Source organism: Aulostomus chinensis, chromosome 19, assembly GCF_037954235.1.
Source record: "Aulostomus chinensis isolate RoL2024-O1b breed Wild chromosome 19, RoL_Achi_v1.0, whole genome shotgun sequence".
NCBI lineage: Eukaryota > Metazoa > Chordata > Actinopteri > Syngnathiformes > Aulostomidae > Aulostomus > Aulostomus chinensis.
This window is the reverse complement of record NC_141338.1, coordinates 9,882,558-9,903,462: the sequence shown is the minus strand read 5'-3', so window position 1 is coordinate 9,903,462 and position 20,905 is coordinate 9,882,558. Positions and strand designations below refer to the sequence as shown.

General features: G+C 41.2%; 1 protein-coding gene across 2 annotated transcripts in view; it reads right to left on the bottom strand.

The window, feature by feature from the left end:
- LOC147243959 (mediator of RNA polymerase II transcription subunit 13-like) overlaps positions 1–20,905 on the bottom strand; it is a 76,507-nt gene that overhangs the window by 50,550 nt on the left and 5,052 nt on the right. For both annotated transcript variants that reach the window (XM_086187018.1, XM_086187017.1), the window contains one exon: positions 7,707–7,944. In XM_086187018.1, coding sequence (XP_086043144.1) covers positions 7,707–7,944 — 238 coding nt within the window. The remainder of the gene's footprint in view (positions 1–7,706; positions 7,945–20,905) is intronic.

Genomic DNA, 20,905 nt, shown 5'->3' with positions numbered 1-20,905 from the left:
ACAGATGATCTCAGTTGTGCAAGACAAAGAAGCTAACAATGTTCCCATTTTTTTGAGGCCAGTGAAGGTGGACCTGATGTGTGAGCTGAGGGACCCCCAGGTTACAACTGACCCCTGTGTGAGGGACCCTGAAAATGGTTGAGGGGCTGGTTGGGAGGTGGGGTGGCACCCTGGGAATGGGGAGGCACGGCAGAAGGGATGCGAAAGCGTTGTAGGCATTGCGGGGTGTTTTTTTTTTTTTAACCCCAAAAGACCCTTTTCAGTTGAGTGACTGCCTTCTCCTTTTGCTTGTTTTTACTCTTTACATTTCCCCCAAACATTAAAACATTGCTTTAATGAGTCAAACTTGTAGTGAAGGAATAGAAGACAAGTTTAAAAAAACCCCTCCTGAACAGAGGTTTCATCACATTTGTGGTTCCGACTGTAGCTAAACTAGTTTAGCTGCTGCTGCGGCACAACTGAATAAAACACACCGATTTATCAGCTGGATCCCCAAAATGTAGAGAAAAACTATGTACAGCCAACAGATCCATAGCAGTAATAACCTCAAGCTAACCTGTATTTCTGAGGCAGGTGGCAAGTGGTGAAGAGGGTTTGTCTCCACAGGCCAGATTATGACTTCACAGCCAGACGTGGACAGATGGAGGCAGAGGTTAGCCCTCCCTTCTGCACTTCACTATACACACAACATTTGGCAACCATTTTTTCACAGGACAATTACCTTGCGACCTCTGCCAGCCCCTACACACACACACACACACACACACACACACACACACACACACACACACACACACACACACACACACACAAACAAATACATACACACTCTCGGCCAATTACTAACACAGAGAAGGAATGATAACAGTCACAATCACAGCCACACATACATAGTAACCTGTCATGGTGCATGCATACACACTCCACAACCCCTCCAGCTCCAGAAAACATGGCAACCAGCACTGTTTCTGAAGGGCACAGCACCCAGCTGCAGCTTTCGAACACAAAAGACAGACATGGTAAGACACTCCCTCCGTGTTCGCCATTGATTTTTTTCCCCTCCTTTTTTAAACCCAGTGCCTGAAGTCATGTCCAATTCACCCCCTCTCTGTTCTGTTAATTCCATTATCTCTGATTATTTTCTCATAAGCATTGCTGCTCTAATCCACTTGTTGGTCACATATCTTTGTTGCAGCAGCCAACCATTGAGCTGATAATGGATATGCATGACCCAGGTTTTTAATTCACTCCTATCTCACTTTGCTTTCACTTTCACTGGATGACAGCAGAAATGTATATACAGAACCACTCTGAAAGGCATTTTCAAAAAAGATAATGATGGCGAGTGATTTGTTGGTTCTGTAAATGTAAAATTACATATTCCAGATAAGGTATTTAATGATCTCTCTACTGCCTTGTATCCCCATGCTATTTAGTGCACAGTTTTGAAGATGATTTTCAAATTAAATATGCACATAATTTCTCTGAGACAGTGTGGTTAAGTCTCCCGTCTCTGGAACAACATACACCCCCAGCTAGAACTGATTTCAGTCAGAATCTTTTTCTGCTGGATTTCCCCTACTTTGTATTCCTCTCAGCTTTACTACAGTTTCAAGAAAGAGAAGGCAACTCGGGGTTGAGGAAGGCTCACTCTTAGTAAAAGACAGGTATTTTGTCATTCAATTTCAGTTGGAGAACATTATTATGAGAATTACAAATAAATATCTTATTCAACCTGTCAGCATAAATACAATATATAGAAATATACAGCAAGCGTAGATAAATATCAACTAAACATGCAGTACATTTCAGATAAATTCAACAACATCTGCTGAGCAGCGTTAAGTGAAGGGCCCTCTAACTCTTCCTCCTGATCTTGCTTTCACCTTGACCACATGCTGTTTTGGCGGTACACAGGAGCACCACCTATGGCGTTATCAAAGTCATCAGCCCTTCGTTTTCTGCAGGAGTTAAAAAACCCCTCCTCACTATAGATAAAGCCTTCACCCACACACTCTTCAGCAAATCTATAATCAATCCTATTGTACTACCCTTGTCTCATTGTGAATGAAGCACATTTTCGGGCTGACAAAACAAACTGACATTTCCATTTTGTGATCTAACTGACGCTAATTTGCAGCAGTAGAATCATTTGAAATGCATTATTCAATAGTCTCCCCCCCCCCCCCCCCAACCACCCACCCTGTTAAGGCTGCAAGAATCGGTGGCTGAACAGCACATGCAATACATATTACTGATTTGATTTATGATAAAAGGCTTCCGCAAATGGAAGGAGATATATGTGTGAAATTTTCTGATATTTAATGCTATAAAAATGAGAAACATAAAAACATGCAATTTAAGCAAAGTGAAAAAGATACAACCAGTATAACAAATAATAAGTATAACTCTCTGAAAAAAAAGAAAGGAAACCAACATTGATGTTACAACATATTTCACTTCCTTTGTGGCTAAAGAGACTTTCACTTTTGCACAACTTAGAATGAGAGAAGGTGATAACACACCAAGTAAAGAAAATACATATTCTAGACTGATTTAAAATTCAGGTATAGGTTTCAAAGTCAATGATTCATGCTCGTCAACTCAGATGCAATGTAGTAGCGGATACTCTGATTTGGGAGATTTCTTTATTTTATTTTTATTTATTTTTTTGATAAGTTGCCATAGTGGTGTCAGTATTGATTGGAAGTTCTTGTACAAGAAAGTTCAAATGGTGTATTGCTGGTTTCTGGGCACTGGGAGAGGTGAAAAATGGAGTCCAGAGAGAGAAGAGAAGGAGGCCCAGTACTGAACCCTGGGAACCCCAGTAGAGGTGAGATGCAGTTGATAAAATTTTAATTCTGACAATATTATGATGAAAATAATATATAACTGAAGAAAAATAGAAGGTAACAAATGTACTTTTTCTCATCATATTTTTTAAGTCTACTTTTTTCTGACTAAAAATGCAATGATACATCAGAAAAAGGGTTTGAAAGCCAAAAGCAGCAATGAATTAAGTAATCCTGGAATTCCCTGTAATATTATTTTAAAAGAGCTAATCTACTTCACCTACTCAGAATACCTGATGGAGGCTGCAGCCTATCCCAGCGGCTACAGGTGAGAGGCAGGGTTCCCCCTGGACAGGTCATCAGTCCATCACAGGACCAACACATAGAGACAGACAACCATTCACACTCACAGTCACACCTACGGTCAATTTAGAGTATCAATCAGTCTCGTCCCCTCTTGATGTCTTTGGACTGTGGGAGGAAGCTGGAGTACCAGAGAGAACCCACACAGGAACAGGGAGAACATGCAGACTCACACAGAGAGATCCTGTGATGGAGCCAGGACTTGAACCTTGAAAACTTCTTGACAGTGCTAACCACTGCACCACTGTACCACCATTAGTGGCGAAGCCAGTTAACTAAAAATTAGGATAAAATGTTAATGCTGGCCCCAGGTTTCTTTGTGTTCGTCCCACTATTCTAGTTTGAAGGGCAAACAATTTAAATCTGTACATCGAAAACTAAGTGGGCCGTCATTTAGCCACAGTTCTCATTCGGTTTGATGTGGCTGCTGAGTGTAGAGGCAGCTGTGGCAGAAGATTTATTTACACCAGAATCATTCGTCTCTCAGAATAGCAACACCTTATTTCTAACCAAAATAGCTCTCTTCAGCAGTGATTTTACAGGTTCATTTAAACGATTAAAATTGCCTGTTGTGAAAAAAAGTCAGCATGCCTCTTTTAAAAAAAACATTCCTTTTTTTGATGATAGTGCAATTACAAAAAAATGCTGTGAGTAGGAGCTTTTTTTCCCCTCAGATTAGCAATGCAGGATTCTCCGGGACAGTTAACAAATGGCTTAACAGTCCAAACGAACAGGTGAAAGAATTGCAGATTCTCTTGCTTTATGGGTTGATTAGACCATGCTAATAATAGATACTATCATTCAATTGTCAGATGAAATAGTCATACATTTTTTATGACTAATTTCATCGTCCAATGTTGCGTGCTTGCAACTAGCGTCCCTGCGTGCGTGCGGGCAGGGGTTTGTGTCTTTAAGGGTCTACAAACGTTATGTAACTAATGGTGAACCAAAGGCATTTTTAGGTTAGGGTTTGGCACTAAGGACAAGTCTCCAGGAAATTAGTGTAAGTCTATGTTAATACTCCCAAAGTAATTGAAATAAGCATGAATGTGTGTGTGTGTGTGTGTGTGTGTGTGTGTGTGTGCGCGCGCGTGCGCGCGCGCGTGCATGCATGTGTGTGTGCATATGCATTCATATTTATGACTCATGTGCAAAATATGTCACTTTCTCTCTGGCTGTGCTGGCAACATGTTGATGACTCAGCCCATTCAACACATTCGCCCTGTGGCCTCACGCGCTGCACTCAACTCACTCTACTCTTTAATACGCTGTATACATTACCGGCCATCTGATTTAAAGAAAGCGAGCCACTTTGTGTCGTCCACGAGGCTTAAACTCTGTAACAGTGACAGTATCAGAGAGTAGTTGAGTACAGTGAGAGAAGAGCGGAGAGGCTACACTACATCATAGCTGCTCATGCTGCTGGCACCGTCTCAAAAGGCATGATTTATTTAGACCTAACCTCTAGTGAAAAGATTCACCGCCTTCAAACAATAGCAAGACTCTCACACTTTGCTTTTCTTTTTTTGAGCCGTTCTTCACTCCAACCGCACAGACACTTCATGAGATCACGGCTTCTTCATCACAACAGCCACCGTTTCTGAATCAGACCGTTAGAATTACTTGAAGCAGCTTTTCTGACCTTTGACAAATTTTAAAGCGGGTCGAGCCTGCCACTTGTTACTGTGGGTGAGACAAATATTCTTGGTAATATCCTGAGTTTGAAACATTCCCACGGCATGTAGATAATCAGCTGTGTAGCTCTGTAAGATTTACCAAAACACTGATACTCCCTGTACTGCAGCTGATTCTAATTTGGAGGAAATCCATCTTTTCTTCAATTAACAATTATCAACTCCTTCACACACACCAAATGCTTCATAGGAATTATAAAGGGAGACCTGTGAGATTTTGCAGGAGAGCTTAAGAAGTCCTATTATCATAATAGCATGCATGTGTGTCCATCTGTTGTGTTGGAGGGTAATTCAAGTCCCTTAGACTAAAACTTGCTCTCAGTAACTGGCGAGTAAGTTACTAAAATTGTGTTCCAATGCCAAAAGACACACAATTAACAACATTTGGGCCCTGTCGTCTTCTACAAAACACAAAGTGCGATGCAAATATTGTTCCTCGCACCAACTAAATTGCAAGCGCCTACTTGGCACATCCACATGGATGCAGAGCCCTTAAAATGAGGTGGTCAGGTGCATTGGTGGTACATTACTATGATGTGGTGCAAAGATATGCCTACATAAGCAGATGCACTACAAGGAATCCTTACTGGTTCTCACAATCACACCAGCAAATGCATGCAAAAATAAACTGTGGTTAAAGATTATTATTGTGTGCATAACCCCTTCCTCAATTCGGGTAGTTTGAGTACACTCCTGATGCTCCCATAGATGTTCAGAAACACAAACTAAAGGATTCTGCATCCTTTACCTAATTTGAGTGGATTGGACACATCCCAAATGCACTTTAGTCCTTTGACTATAAAAATTGACTACTCTAATCCAAATGTATAAATCTCTCTTCAATACTTGAATAATCAATTCCTATTAACTATCCTGTTCAGGCGGAGGAGTCTCTCATGTTGCAGCACAAACAACTCTTTGTATACGAGGAACCTGACTCACCAACTTGATGTTTCATCATGAGGAGGTGAATAATGTAACTGAAAACAGTTCCACAAGTAATTGATAAATCTGTCTGGCACAGAACAGAAACTCTGATATTATATTATATATTATCATATATAAAAACTATGATATTTGATGCAATTTGGTGAATTGTCTTAATCACAAACTATTGTCTCTTACTAACTAGACCTTAACTCAACAGTTAAGGTTAAGGTTTAGGCGCAAACTTGATTTTGGTTATGAAAACCCTGTGGGTTACACGAGGACCAGAAATACTTAATGATCCTGAGGGGAAATTAGAATTGAAAAACTAACTATATCCTAACAGTATGTTGCCATAGTTACAAGAAAAACACTTCACCCGCTGTTGCAAATGCTCCCCACCTCACTCTGATTTTCTTAGCATTTTTTGATCATTTCTTCATTTGCGTGGGTCATAATTACTACAATCACATTTAAGTGCAGCGATCAGGGCCTAACAGCACATACGTGTGGCGGACATCTTCCTATTCAACAGCGTGACAGCATTCAAATCGACGGTCCCTCCTGACTAGATTAACCCATTTATGTTTCAAGTAAGCCACCCATCTGATGTTTCCAGCTATCAAAATGTGGAAATTTGCTGTTTCTCCTTATTTTAGCGTTATAAATAATAAATCAATAAAATGTAAGTAAGTAGGCCAAGTTTACAGAATCTCAGTGTGCTGCTCAGATTGAATCAAGATTTTCAGTTGGAGCAGCCAATAGCAGTTTGCACATCAGTGAGGTAATGCTAACACTGTACACTGCAGACATCACACGGTCTTGTCTACACCACACACTGACTCTTTTTTTCCAACACACTTCAAGTAAGCTATTAGATGACTGGAGATGTAGTTGGCAGATCAGGTGAAGCAATTTATTGTACCACAATCTGGACACCCCCAAAAAAAAAAAAAAAATGAAAATTGAAATGTACACCGGTTCTCTTTGTATTACACCTGTGTGTGCTGTGTGAATAAAGGGCTTTAACAACGTCTGTCTAATATCTACAACAGTGTTTGAAAGGCCTGAAATTCTCACTATTGCTTCACCCTCTACATCCAATAACCCTGCTTTTTTTCCTCCTGACTGTTCTGCTCAAACCAGACCCGATATAATCCCTCTCCTGCTTCCTCCTCTCGCCGTCTCCCAGCAGCTTAGTCGATATGTTAGATTTCAACACACGTGCGCAGCCAGATAATGCAAATGTATCTATAAATAGGGACAATAGTGCTGACAGTTGCACTCTTTCAAGTAAGATATCTCAGTGTAATTTTCACTAACACTCACACATACGCACACGCGTGCAGTGCTTCATCACAGCGATAGTCCCGCAGCAGCATATAAACACTTGAGTTGCAAAGCAAACACATTACAGATATGAGCTATATGAGGCTCAAATATTGGATTACTCCAAACAAAACAGATCAATGTACCTTACACGTCTTAAACAAACAGCTCGAATCTGCAGAAGACTAATCAGCTTGAATGTTCTTAAAACTCAATGTTAGACAACGCAGCTTATGTAGAGGTATTAAGCTGCAGTATAAAATAAAAATAAAAGAAGCTTTATGTGCTGCACAACTCAGAGTAATGCTGCACAGGTAGCTGGAACATACAACATATTTTACTACTTTTCAGTCCATACATAAAACTGCAAGCCTGGATCCAGTGTAAAACAAAAAAAAACACTCAAGTCTGTATATTTCAATGCAACATAATAAAAACAACCGTAAAATTATACAGTCTGTACAAGCCTCTAACCTAAACTTCCAGAGCATAAACAGAGGCTGATGTCAAGGCCAGTGGGATGGAAAAATAATTGAGATGGATAGAACAGAGGAGCAAGCCTCATCCTTCATCGCTTTCATTGTTTTTCTCTCCTTCTCACCTTCTAGCTCATGATGGATGACATCAGAGAGGTTGGGCTCCTCACCCCACCAGAAGATCCACAGCTCCTTGGCATCTGGCTTGATTTTGCGCCGCCATACGCAGAGTAAGTTAGCCTGCACGCAGCGCATGAAGCTGCGCAGAACCGGGTCGTCCTGGGCTGGGGCCGAGATCACCGGCCCGTACTCCCCGCCACTGCGGAAGCTGTAGCAACGCCATTTAATGCCTGTCAGCTCCGCCTGCACGAGAAGAGAGGAGAGGAGAGGAAAGGAGAGGAGAGGAGAGGAGAGAGATTAAAATGAGTAATACAGCATTTATTACAAAGATTATTGATGTGAATTTTTTTTCAGCATGTTTTTTATTATTGAAAATCTTCTTTTCAGTTTAATTCCATTTAAAGGCCTCATCTTTAACTGTAGAAAATTGTGATGGGGGAATTTTTCAATATTTTTATTTCCAGTTACCCAAATAATCAATCAAACAGCAGTAATCAGAAGATTAAGTGATGCAAAAATAACTGAGGACATAAAAGCCATATATCCCTAATCAAAAATGTAGGCTTCTGTTTCTTATCAATATCTAATGAAATATTTCTAATTGATCATATATCATGTCATATCCAGTAACATGTGTTTAAATAGTAAGCTTACAAACAGTTGATGATATAAGCAACTATTATGTCTAAATCAATAATGTGAGTGCAGTCTTATTGGTGTAATGAAGCACACTGCCGTCTTTACGGTGCACCGCTGCATGTTTCACCTGAAAGAAAACATCAGGCAATATAATATAATCAATAACTGAACAGATGCACTCCAATTATATTTTCCCCAGTTTCCTGTTTACACGGCTCTGAGCTTTATGTAAATGTTAAACTATGTTTAATGTCTCCCTGTTGTGTTTTCACGGCTAAAGTGAAGAAACATGAGGTTGTGAGCGACGAGGTGACACACAGGGATCCACCAACAGCCACAGACGATGCGCCACTTAAACATAAGTGCTACAAAGAGTGAGCCATGAGAGGATGAAACAGAGTCAGGGTCAATGGTTGGAGCCTGGCCCAGCCACTGACATCGTCTCCATTTAATCTAAAATGGTATGATAAGTATTTACGTTGTAGACTTCAGCACGCTGGCACGCTGCCATTCAGGGATGAGACAGAAAAAAAAAAACTAGACCAGCTTGATCAGCTGAAATATGGGTCTCTAGGCTGCATCCACGCAGAGGTGCTCGCTGCTCGCTGCTCGCTCCGAGATGTTTATGTGTGTGTTCATCTCCGTTTCAAACCCCGCCCCTTACATGTTGCTGAGGTTTGAAGGTGCGTGTGTTGCCTCCTGTTAACGTCACAGTCGTATACATTACCGCCTGTTAGCGGTAGTGACACAGTTTGTATTTCTAGTTAATTCCGTTTGATTTGGTCGAGTTAAGGTTTCTGTCAATACTCTCTAACCTCGTTCAATTGATTCCACAAGTATTAAAATAAATGTTTGATTGAATCACCATCATCTTCCAAGAAGCAGAGAGACAGACAAAAGTTTAGTTTTGTTTTTTAACTATATATATTAAAACGAGCTTATTATGGATTTTGGTTATCCACGAATTTTGATAAAGCAGAAGTCTCTTCCAGTTGTTAAAGCTTCATTACAGTAGAAGCGATGTCATTTCCTCAACATTACAAACTACAAACCTTTCACATCACCATTACTAATGATTATTTATCAATAATCCCATTGTGAAGGCACCAATAGTTCCGTACTACATGTCGCAACATCAATATTGAAGCATTTGATTAAAAATATCATCATATTTGATTCTGTCCATCACCCAGACCTAGCAGGAAATGTTTGTGTCTTCCTGTTTGTATTTGTGCATGAGTGCATCGAGTGCACAAAGGCATTGTTGAACTGGACTGAGATTTAGCAGGAGTGGAGGAGGGGGTGGGGTGCGTGTGTGTGTGTGTGTGGGGGGGGGGGGGGGGGGGTCTCAGTGTGTCGCACTGCCCTCTACTCCTGTGTTCACCCAGCTGTGAGGATCATGTTTGGCACACTGGCCCAGGCACCGAGCCATCCAGAACCAGCTGAAGGAAAACACTGATCCATTTTAAATGCGCAGGGAACACAGCGACAGATAGGAAAGAAAATAAAATACTTCATTTGATTGGATGACACAAGGTTGGATTCAAGGATGCGCAAGGGTAGAAGGAAGGTGTCAAATCCAACTAAAATCTCTTATTATGTCCAATAGTGCAGCAGCATCTCATTTGTGAGTGCACCCTGAGTTATGCACACGAGCCTCAGGAACATCCTGAGTGCAGAATGCACCCTTAATTACAAGTATGTCCCTCCTGTAATGACAGTGTGTGTAATGGGAGATATAAACATTGGCGCTGTGATAAGCCGGGCCCTAAAATTAGCCACGACAAGGTCAAGGATGCCGTTTCTCCCAAAGCAAAAAGAAAGACATCTGCTCGCAGTGCCTCGTCACTCCCAGTCAATGTCAAAAGTTCCCCCACTGTTTGACACAGCTGTCTGCTGCTACTGAATCAGACAAGGAGGAGGAGGAAGAGGAGGAGGAGGAGGAGGAGGAGGTGGTGGGGATGAGAAAAATGCTAGACAATACAGTCACAATAAAGGTTTTATACGACAGCACATGCTCTCTGGCGCATCCATTGTTGAGTAAAAACTTTTTAGTGCAGTGTGTTTGTAGGCCGTGTTTAAACCCTGCTGGACTCCTGCGGAGGATTAGCTGAGGCAGAGAGGAACAGGGCAGTCGTCTAACAGGGAGATCCACACACATGCCTGCACACAAACCCGAAGCAGCTGTGATGATGATGATGATGATGATGATGATGATGATGATGATGATGATGATGATGATGATGATGATGATGATGATGATGATGATGATTATGCAAAGCGCTTAAAAACACAGACATACATCTGGAAACAGACACTAATCAATTTACTAAATAACCATCAAATAATTGCAATTAATCCCTTCATGGACAGTTTTTTAAATCTGTTTGAGAGGTGTTGATTTATTTCAGTGGATATTTCAGAGGGGGCTGCACGGTGGTGCAGTGGTCAGCACTGTGGCCTCACAGCAAGAAGGTTCTGGGTTCGAGTCCCGCCTCGGGCGTGGGATCTTTCTGTGTGAGTCTCCATGTTCTCCCCGTGCCTGCGTGGGTTCTTTCTGGTACTCCAGCTTCCTCCCACAGTCCAAAGACATCAAGAGGGGACGAGGCTGATTGGATTCTCTAAATGGACCGTAGGTATGAATGTGAGTGTGAATGGTTGTTCGTCTCTGTATGTTGTCCCTGCGATGGACTGGCGACCTGTCCAGGGTGTACCCCGCCTCTCGCCCGTAGATGCTGGGATAGGCTCCAGCCCCCCCGCGACCCTTACTAGTAAGGAATGAGCGGAAGATGACAATGGACGATGGATGGATATTTCAGAGGCTGTGATTATTGGTGGAAAACGGCTCACACTGATAAGCGTGCCTAAGATTTTCTCCATGCGTGTGAATCAGCGCTTTTTCAGTGATATCAGATGAGAGCCACCTGTCTGCAGATGACCTGATATCTACTTTTTTTTGCCTCAACCAAGGAGGTCACGTGATCATTTGGTCAGATAGAAGTTAGGTTGAGGAACAGATCAACTCAGGAACAGATCGGGATCGGGAGCCGATGATGTCACATCGCCTCGGCGGAGGTATGCGCTCGCTAGAATTTTAGATGATTTCATATTTCATCCTTTAAATTTCTACTTTTTTATCTTTTGCTTGTACAGCACTTTGAATGACCTCTGTGTATGATAAGCTGTTATATAAATAAGCTTCCACTTGTGTGTTCAAGGGTGTTTCTGTTCTGAATATATAAATGCGTACTTGTGTGTATATTGAGTTTAAGAGCCCTCGGAAGTCACAGTGCACCAAGGCAAATAAACAGCAGATCCTCGTATTTGTATGCAATAAATTATCACTTGTAACACATAAGAGAAAGCACAGAAAACGTGTGAATTTATCTGATGTCACAACGGAGGTTTCTTAAATGTGCAACTTTTATGGGAAATCAGTGTTGTGAACAGCATCTTGCTATGTAAATGAAAACAACCTTCACTCATTTCAGCTGTAATTCTATCATTGTTTACTGCCAAGAGGGGGAGGTATGCAGGGGAAGATATGCCAACGAGAGCTCTATTGGATTGGCATGAGATGCACTTGCCTCCGGCCTCAGCAGGGATTGTGACATGAAAGTGGCATGCTGTAATCCAAGACGTTGCTTCCCTTCATCACGTAGGAGATGCCTGATATTTCTCCATATATCTTTATTATTTCTGGTTTTAAAGTAATTTTCAGACCCTTCCTAAAGTCCCATTTACCACGGGATGTAATATTATCTGTGATACGACAAAAACCGACTTCTTTATCCCGCATCTGTGTATTCTATAACAAATACTTCCTCATATGCTTCACGGAACTCCATTCAGCACATAACTTTATTCATACAGCCCCCTGTCCATAACTGAAATACAAAATGTGAACAAAAGTAAAACGATCCAAAGCTTCATCTTACAAACAGATAAAATCATTTAGTTACAACAGAGCCCGCCAGTGGAGAAAAAGCTGTGCGATGAAAGTGAGTCTGAAGAGATAATGAGATTTATAAGAGAACACTTGGTTTGCAGGAGCTTTACCATTCAATTTCGGGTAACAAGTAAGAATCGATGTAATGTGGTGAATCACCAATGGATGTTTGGATTTCTGATTCCATAATAAGACACATTAAAAATAAAAGCAGATGATAATAGATGTTATGATATGACAAAATGGTAACATTAACGCTGAGAACCCACTGAAAATTGACCCAAGAATCAATAATGGCGTTGGTATCAGTAAAAATAATATTGATTCACATCTTTAATATAAACCTGTTGAGATACCGAGGGGAAAAAAAGAGCAAATATAAATCAAAAGCGGCCACCCTTCAGGGTTCGAGAAAACAAATAAACGATTACTTTAGGCAGCCGTCTCTGTCTCTTTTAAACACATTCGCAGGGGTAAAAAGGCAAAGAGGTCAAGAAAAAAAAATACAGTCGACTTTGCTTCCCTGTCAATAAAAGCAGCACTCCTGCACAGCCCTTGTTCAGCAGGTTGACTGGTTCAATTTCTGATTGAGTGCAGGACCAAAAACAAGAGCTTTCCCTTCCATCGCCAAGACGGACCAAAGCTTTGACCTTACCCTCACCTCTATTATCTTTCTCGTCTCCACTCGCCTTCTCATCTCTCAGTACTCTCTCACTGTCATGGATGCCTATTGAAAACACCCGGGAGTATCTCAAGCTCTCCTTCATTCATCTCTTTATGCCTTTTTCTGCCTTGGGAACAGGAAAAAAAAGATACCAGTTGGCTGTATGCTTCCAGAATATTCACATCTGTTTGGAAAATCCCATTAAAATACTTCTATTCATCTGGCGACATGAAAATCTATATTTCCCACTCTGGAATGTGTCCTTTATTCTTTTACATGCTTTTGTACTTTGGAAGATAGGTTTCCAAATAGGAACATAACCCTTAAACCAGAGAGTTAAAGATAATTTCCTGCTGCATATAAGGTGACCTGAGCCCCCGGCTTGCAAATCTGTATCCCAACCAAAGGTCAACCTCAGTGCGCCAGACATGTGCTTGTAATCATAAGAAAATATGTAAGTTAGAACTTTAATCTTTAGAGTACATTGCTTGATGTGACCGCTGAGGTTGTTTTATACTGCAGCTCTAAAACAGACATCGGCTGTGTATTGTTTAAAGCCCAGGAGCGTATCAATGTAGAGGAAATCTCCACTTAGATAGCAGCGCTGAGAGGAAAACACATTTGACACGCACTTCACAGGAGCGCTTCTGCAGGCTGGACACAGGTTTGTACTTTCTCCAAAACTTGTGAGATCTTTTGAATGGACCTCTGGAACTTCCCCTGACGCAGCTGAATGAATGTTTGCTGTACGTTTCTATGTCGGAAAACAAAAAGGCTAAAACTTTTGAGCTAAAAAAAAGCAGACTCAAGTCAACTGTCTGAGAGTGAGAAGTGTGAACTACCACGTTCTTCCTCATCCGTGACAAAGGAGGTTTGAGATTTTCGGTGCTGCAGGTTTTTACTTTGGCAACAAACTGACCCTGTACATAAGCGTAGCTGCATATCCTGACATGCACTTCCTTAGTAATGTAATGCTGACTGCTCGGTCCTCTTAAACTTTCCCACACCAGCTTTTCCTTCAGTCTATTTTGGCCCCACCGCCAGCTAGCATCTTCGCGGTGTAACTGCAGCATGACGCAGTCACGCAACTCCTACTAAAACGATTGCGGCTGAAACAGAAAATCGTTTTGCTGTAAGACTTAATTACACTTCAACAGCTAAAATGAATGACAAGCTTCGTGACAACATAAACGTATATACACATGTATTGATATTTTCCAAAATGTTCAGGCTTTATTCATTTGTCCAACCATATTTCCGGGCCTGGATATTACTATTTTCAAATGCCGTGTTAGGTTTTTAATGAACCCTGAAGACAAAATCCATGAGAGGTCCTAAATGTTGTTTTTGATTCATTTTCACTTAATTACCAAGCTCAGCCGAGGCCAAATCAATTAAAAAATTGTTATTATTAACAATAGAATTAATGTTGTTATTGCTGCTGTTCCATTTATTTTGATGTTATAAAACCAAATAATCACTGTGACGCCAACTATCACGCCACTATTACTTAATAACATCTAAACATTGCTGCCTGCTGCGACAGAAATAATATTTTCCAAATGTGAGCTATCAGTTAGTGGAATTAGGTTGGAAATCCTACATTGTTTTTGTCAAAGTTGGAATTAATTCAATTATTAGTCACTCAAAACTGCCCGTTTCAACAGATCACTATAAAAAAAAAATACAAGAAAATTAAGGACATCTTTTAAGTCTGGTATGCAGCTCCTGTGAACAGTTGACAGCTTTATCCCAGCTGACAGAAACTGTATGAGAATGTCATGTAAGAGACACGCCACTTCCTCGGGAACCTCAGAACAGTCCAAGAGCCTCACAGTGTGATAGTCTGACAAAGGAGGCACTTTAGGCAATTGCAAGACGGCTTGTATCAGCAGTTTTACCGACTCTGGCACAAGTAAAACACTCTATTCTAAGAGAGTGGCATAGCATTCTCATCAACTTCAAATCTGTTTAGACACTTGACAAGCTGCCAATATTTGGGGTTTGTTCATGTCGCTTGTGATACATGTGAGTCTTGAGATAAGGCTTGTTATCTTCATCAGACAATGCAACGCTATCCATTTACTGCTTTGATTCACTGAACAAAGAAAGTGAAATAATTTTAATATAAATATTAGCTCAGGATAAATATGGACGAAGACAATGAAAGCTGTCTGTGCTACTCAGTCAGCAGTGAGAGGAACCAGTGGCAGAAATCAGAACAGGCAAACTCCCCCATCATCAATTAGCCTGCTGAAATCAAATTACCCCACAAGGAGTCATGCTCCCCTCTGGCACTTTACACCACAAATGAAGAGCAATGCACATTACTGCACTTGTGAGGGAGTGAGAGCGACACAAAAGCACCAAACAGGTGTAGAAAGAGGGCCTCTGGGGGTGCGGGCACAAAACAGATGCTTTTCCTCTACCTTCTGCCGCCACCTTCACCAGCCCCTACAAAACAAGGGACCGTCATTTGATATGTGTTCTGCTGTAGCATCCAGCGCTGGGAGGTGAGCAAGCCAAGTGACCTAATTAGAGCAGTGAGAATCCCCAGGGCTGAGTGACAGATAGACCTGCCTATCACGCTGCGGAAAGCCTCCATCAAGCCATGACTTCTCACCTGACATAAAGAGGCGAGAGCACTGGAAGACCAATAAGGACAGCGAGACATTGTGTTCAGCGGTGCCGCTACATCGAAAAAAGCTGACAAGATCCCCAGCCATTTGGCAAATAAAACAACAGAAAGCTGCAACATCAGGCTGCTTTTAAAGCATTAAGGGACAGGCTAAAGCAGTGGCCCTTCTTAGCTTAAATAATTAATGCACAAATAAATAAACCAGTCGCCGCTTTACTAGTGTCTCTGGTGCAACATAATTAACTGTGACAAGCTATGGAAGGAGAAATGAATGAAAGACAGACAAAGAAAGCAAAAAAGCCTGAAAAAGGAAAAATTGAAGACAGAGAGAGAAGTAAAAACAGTTGCTAGGCAACATAAAACATCTGCAGGAATTCAGCAAGGTATTCAATTTTTGAGATTTCTGTCTCCAGGGCTACAGCGGAAATATAACATTTCAACCACTTCTGTGGTCCCTTGCTCTAAAAATCACAAAGGAGTGTGCAGTATGTCTTTGAATGCTGTCCCTCCTGGCTACAATAACACCTCCATTTGTTCCCTCACAGCTGGAATTTATAAACTCAAATTTGGCTGAAGACACCATCAAGCACGTCATCAGTGAGTCAGGAAAGTCCTGAGAGTCTTTCTGTTCCTTCCAGTGTGTCAGTGTTTGGTGGCACTAATGTTTACTCACTCACCAGGGCAATCTAGCCAAAATAAAATTCAGAATTTTCACTTAAATAATAAATTGCGTCTTTTACATCAATATCTTTTGCCAAATGACGTAACACTGCAGTGATTGAGCTTATGGCCCACCAATTTGTTGTATTTTCAGTTTGAGTGAGCAGGGCGTCTGTGGCAACATTCCCGGAACAAATGCTGTTTTAAGTTACTGCGATTTAAAATCCAACATCTTCTACCGCTGCAGCTTTCACATTAAAAAGTAACTGACGGAACACAAGTTGAGTTTTATTGGAAGTAGTGACAGGAAATCCAACGTGTTTGTCCGTGAGCTCAGCGCTGATCGTTACCGTTCATCAGAAATGCATCAACAAAACAAGACAATGTTCATTTACAAGACATTTTGGCAGCTGATAAATTGGCAGTACTGCAAGAAAAAATGAATAAGAGGGAAGAGCCAGAAGGAGAGGGGACAGGCTGCTACCTCAGGGAGGGAACCACCTCCTTTCACTTCGCAGATTCGTACAGCAAAATCAAATCATGGTGGCTCACGGAATGATGGAAAAATGTCAGTGTTTTCCCTGAGATGGAGTTGTAAGAGCAGAGCAGAAGCAAGAGTGCATGTGAAAAAAATATTGTGCACAAGTTGCCCTGCTGCCAGGTTTCTATGAGTCTGCCAGCACCATAGGGGTTTTGAGGACTAAAAACTTTCATTTCGGACATTACTTAAAGGGAATAAGCATCCAAATAATATTTTAACATTTATTGATCTCTCTGAGAGATGCAAGACAACCTAAATATCAGTCCACCTTAACTAAACCTGGGCCAAAATTCTCACTTTCTTCAGGGCTTTTACGAAATAAAATCTTTTCTAACAAAGTAAAATGTGCTGCTTTTATTTTTCTAATCATCACAGTAATTGTGCTGCATTGTAGGCAACCGTCCGCCATGCCAGACGAAAGAAGATTTCAAATTACTGCCGACATGAGAACGGGTATGAAGTCAGTTGCTCAACTGACAAATCGTCACATCGCTCATCTCCTGGATTTTCCTTGGGAAGTAACCCTGGGATTACCAGAAGTGAAACGGTAACATTGCAGTATAGATTGCACACTGTTTCTTGAAAGAGTGAATAATTTGAGTTTTATTTAAAAATTATTCACTGCAGTAATTGTGTAATTAGCTCTGCATGGAGGCTTCAAAATGCCTACAAGAAGTTAATAGGGTTATTGTTCCTGAAAGTGGGCAAATGGAGCATAAGCACTATGAAAATATCTAATTTGTCAAGTAATTTCCTGCATTGATTCTTTTTTTCAAAGGGATGCTATTTCAGATAAAGTGACTGTTGTGTTAGTCATCGTGACTTTTGCTTGTTTCATTACACTCAAGATAAACTAAAGGGGAAAAACTGGAAAGTGATGCTTGTGTGTGTGTGTGTGTGTGTGTGTGTGTGTGTGTGTGCATGCGTGTGTGTAGGACTAAAGCAGGGCTGGGCCAGCAGCTTCACCCTGGGTCACATATGAACAGGTTTCAACCTGCAACTCACCTGGTTGCTATCGCTAATCTGAGAATACCAGCCACTCAGCTACAACACTAAAAGTCCTCTATACTTCTGCAAACACATTCAGCACACACACAATCTTATGTAATTCCACTCAAGTCCTCCTCTCCTGGCCACTGACTTGTTGCAACAGATACAATACTGCCATGACATGCTCATATCTGTGCTAACACCACCCTGTATAAACACTTAGCGCTCGGTGTTCGCTCAGTCAGGTCTGGAAAATACTCCATTGTGTCTCTACTACTATGCTGCTAAGTCCATTTATTCTATGAGGCAAGCCAACACTGACATTGAGCTATACAAATTTTCATTAGCACCTAAAAAAAAAATCATTGGCATGTGCTTAATTCAAAGTGAGAGAGAGAGAGAGAGAGAGAGAGAGAGAGAGAGAGAGAGAGAGAGAGAGAGAGAGAGATTTGGCAATGCAGGGAGAATCAATGCAACACAAACGGCTGTGAATCAACAGTCTGCACATAATGTGTTTGTTCTCATCAAGTACCCGTCTGATTGGTCACAGATAATCTCTCAGTGGAACATGAACACATGATAATTAGAATTTGCAGCAGCACAACAGACCGCATTAATGTTTTCTCTCTCTCGCTCTCTCTCTACTTGTTTTGCAGATCTAAAAGACACCCTTTAACCTAAGTGTGCTCTAACTGCAGTTGAATCCCAGCCAAGTGTGGTATTGGCAAAGCCGTCTGGGTAGCAGAAAATATTTGCCCAGTTACAAGCAGGCAAACATCTCCCTTAAAAGAAATACTTTTTCTTAAGGTGTCTTCAATCATGATTGCAAACAGGAGATTAAATCTATATCGGTCCTGTGTGACGGCATCAGTGAGTTTTATGTTAATGGAATTTATCTTTGGGCTCCAAACCAGAGCATAAACAAACGCACATCCCAAATGTTTGGAGGAAAGTGAAATGAATCCACTAAATGTGTCTGAGCCAGGTGAAGTATCTCTGACGGAGATAACAAGAATATGAACCATCTAAATTCAGTTTAGAACACAGCAGCAGTTGCAACAGTGGCTGTGTTTACATGGACTGAAATATGGGGATATTAGCCTGATTAAGACAATGAAGCGGTGTAAGGATGGTTCCTAAAAGCCAGTAAATCAACACTGCTGAACATCCGATGACTCCATCTTAAAGTAAATGGTTACACACAAGGCTAAGAAAAATTCTGGTTGCCAACAAGTAACAAAACAAGCAGCTTATTACTTTTAATGATTGCATTTAATTAAAAAAAAACAACATAAAAGTTTTCTTAATTTGCTTCTGCAAAACAAAATGTGTGAGTCCCATAAACTTCTGTTCTGTCCAAGGAGCTTATTTTCTGCAATAATCCCAAAAATCCAATGTAATAATCCCATTGTTTTGGTGGAGTGAACCCATGACAATGCTAACTTCCAGGCTGACCTAAAAAAATAGATCATCCCTGTGGTACTCTATACACTAAATAAGAAACTATAACGTAAACAGCATTTTCAAACAAGTAAAACCTTAATAAAGTCAAAGTCATAGTAAACAATGAACTCATTGAGACATGGCATATTCTGGTTTTAGTGCATAGCACCTTTATCAAAACTTTGGAGAAGCATATGGAAATCAAACGGTTTTACAGCATCCAGCGAGTATAAAAAACTCAGGCCCAAGCACAATATTCTGCATTACTAGCAAGAAAATACACAACGTGTACCACGGTAGCAGCATGACAAAAGGTTTCAGGATTTAATGAATGGAGTTGAACTTTGCTCAGTGGCAACAGGAATATAATTGGAATACTTCATAAGAAACTCTATAACCTCATCGAAATATTGTCGTATTTAGAATATAGTTGTGGTCCGTAAACAGAGCCAATGATGTGTTTACTGTCCATCTACCCATCCAGTCCATGGACTAGTAGCAGTCTGCCAGCTAACTTTCCAGCTATCAGGAGCCAGCTACTGCCCGTTCCTGCCAATCCTCCTTTCCTACTCAGCCTTCTGTCGCCCTGCACACATGCTAGAACACCAGCGGGCGCTAAGAATAGAACACAGCTGGCACTGCAGGGCTTACATATTTCACACTCAAGCCACCGTGCTCCAAAATACTCCTGCCCATCCCATCCCACTTCCAGCTCCGGGACCAGCGGTGGTTCCCTCCCTCCCTTGTCTGTCTTTGAACTGTTCTTCACCTCTGTGGCAGGGCCCTGACAAGCCAAGCGCTCAGATAAGATCCATGACTACACTCAGGAGAATTTACTAGAAAAGAGATGTGTAGTGAAAACAGAGGAGTGAGGAGAGCCCCTTCTTTTTTGTTCCCAACACTCACTCCACCCCGTTTCTTTCAGTGCCTAACCCACTTTATTTTCTTACGGCAACAAGCATGTACAACCAACAGCAAGTTGAGTCCTACTGCGATGACAAGAGGGTTCTCGCAGCAGTGACAGAGGCAGATGAGTGGGAGGTGCTACACACCGACTCAAGGTGAAGCTGGTGCTGGCTGTCACCGCGGCAAGAGAGCAGGGTCACAGCACAGGTTGGGCACTGGGTTTAGAGAAAAGCTACCAGATGGAGCTGCTACCACGGGGACACGGCAGAAGACAAGAGGGGGCACTGACTTGGACTGATCCTGTCCTTGTGTAAGAGGACACTGTCTCAGCTTCAATGTCATCCTTTTAAATCTCAACGTAAACTATACCGGGTTTAAGCTGGTTTAACTGGTTGCCAAACCACTATTATTTGAGAGTGAAGAAAATTTGTCAACACAAGATATTAAATATCATGATGTTTTGATTCAGATCAGATTGAGAAACTGTTAAGACTAAATAAGAAGCAGTGATTTTGCTAAGGACAATAAATCTCTATAATAAGATGTTCTCCTATATTTTTTCGACCATAAGCACCTAGAAATGCCTCTTGGATTTTTGTAAACAACTCAAGTCATAAATAAGTAAACCTCACCTCCGAAAACTTGAGGGAATTACTGGAAAAATGCTAGGAATTGTAAATGTCCACTAAAACATTAACTTATCCACCACTGAAGCAGATAGAAACATGAAATAAATCAACAAAAAAAAAAAAGATGAGACCTTTGGCTTCGATG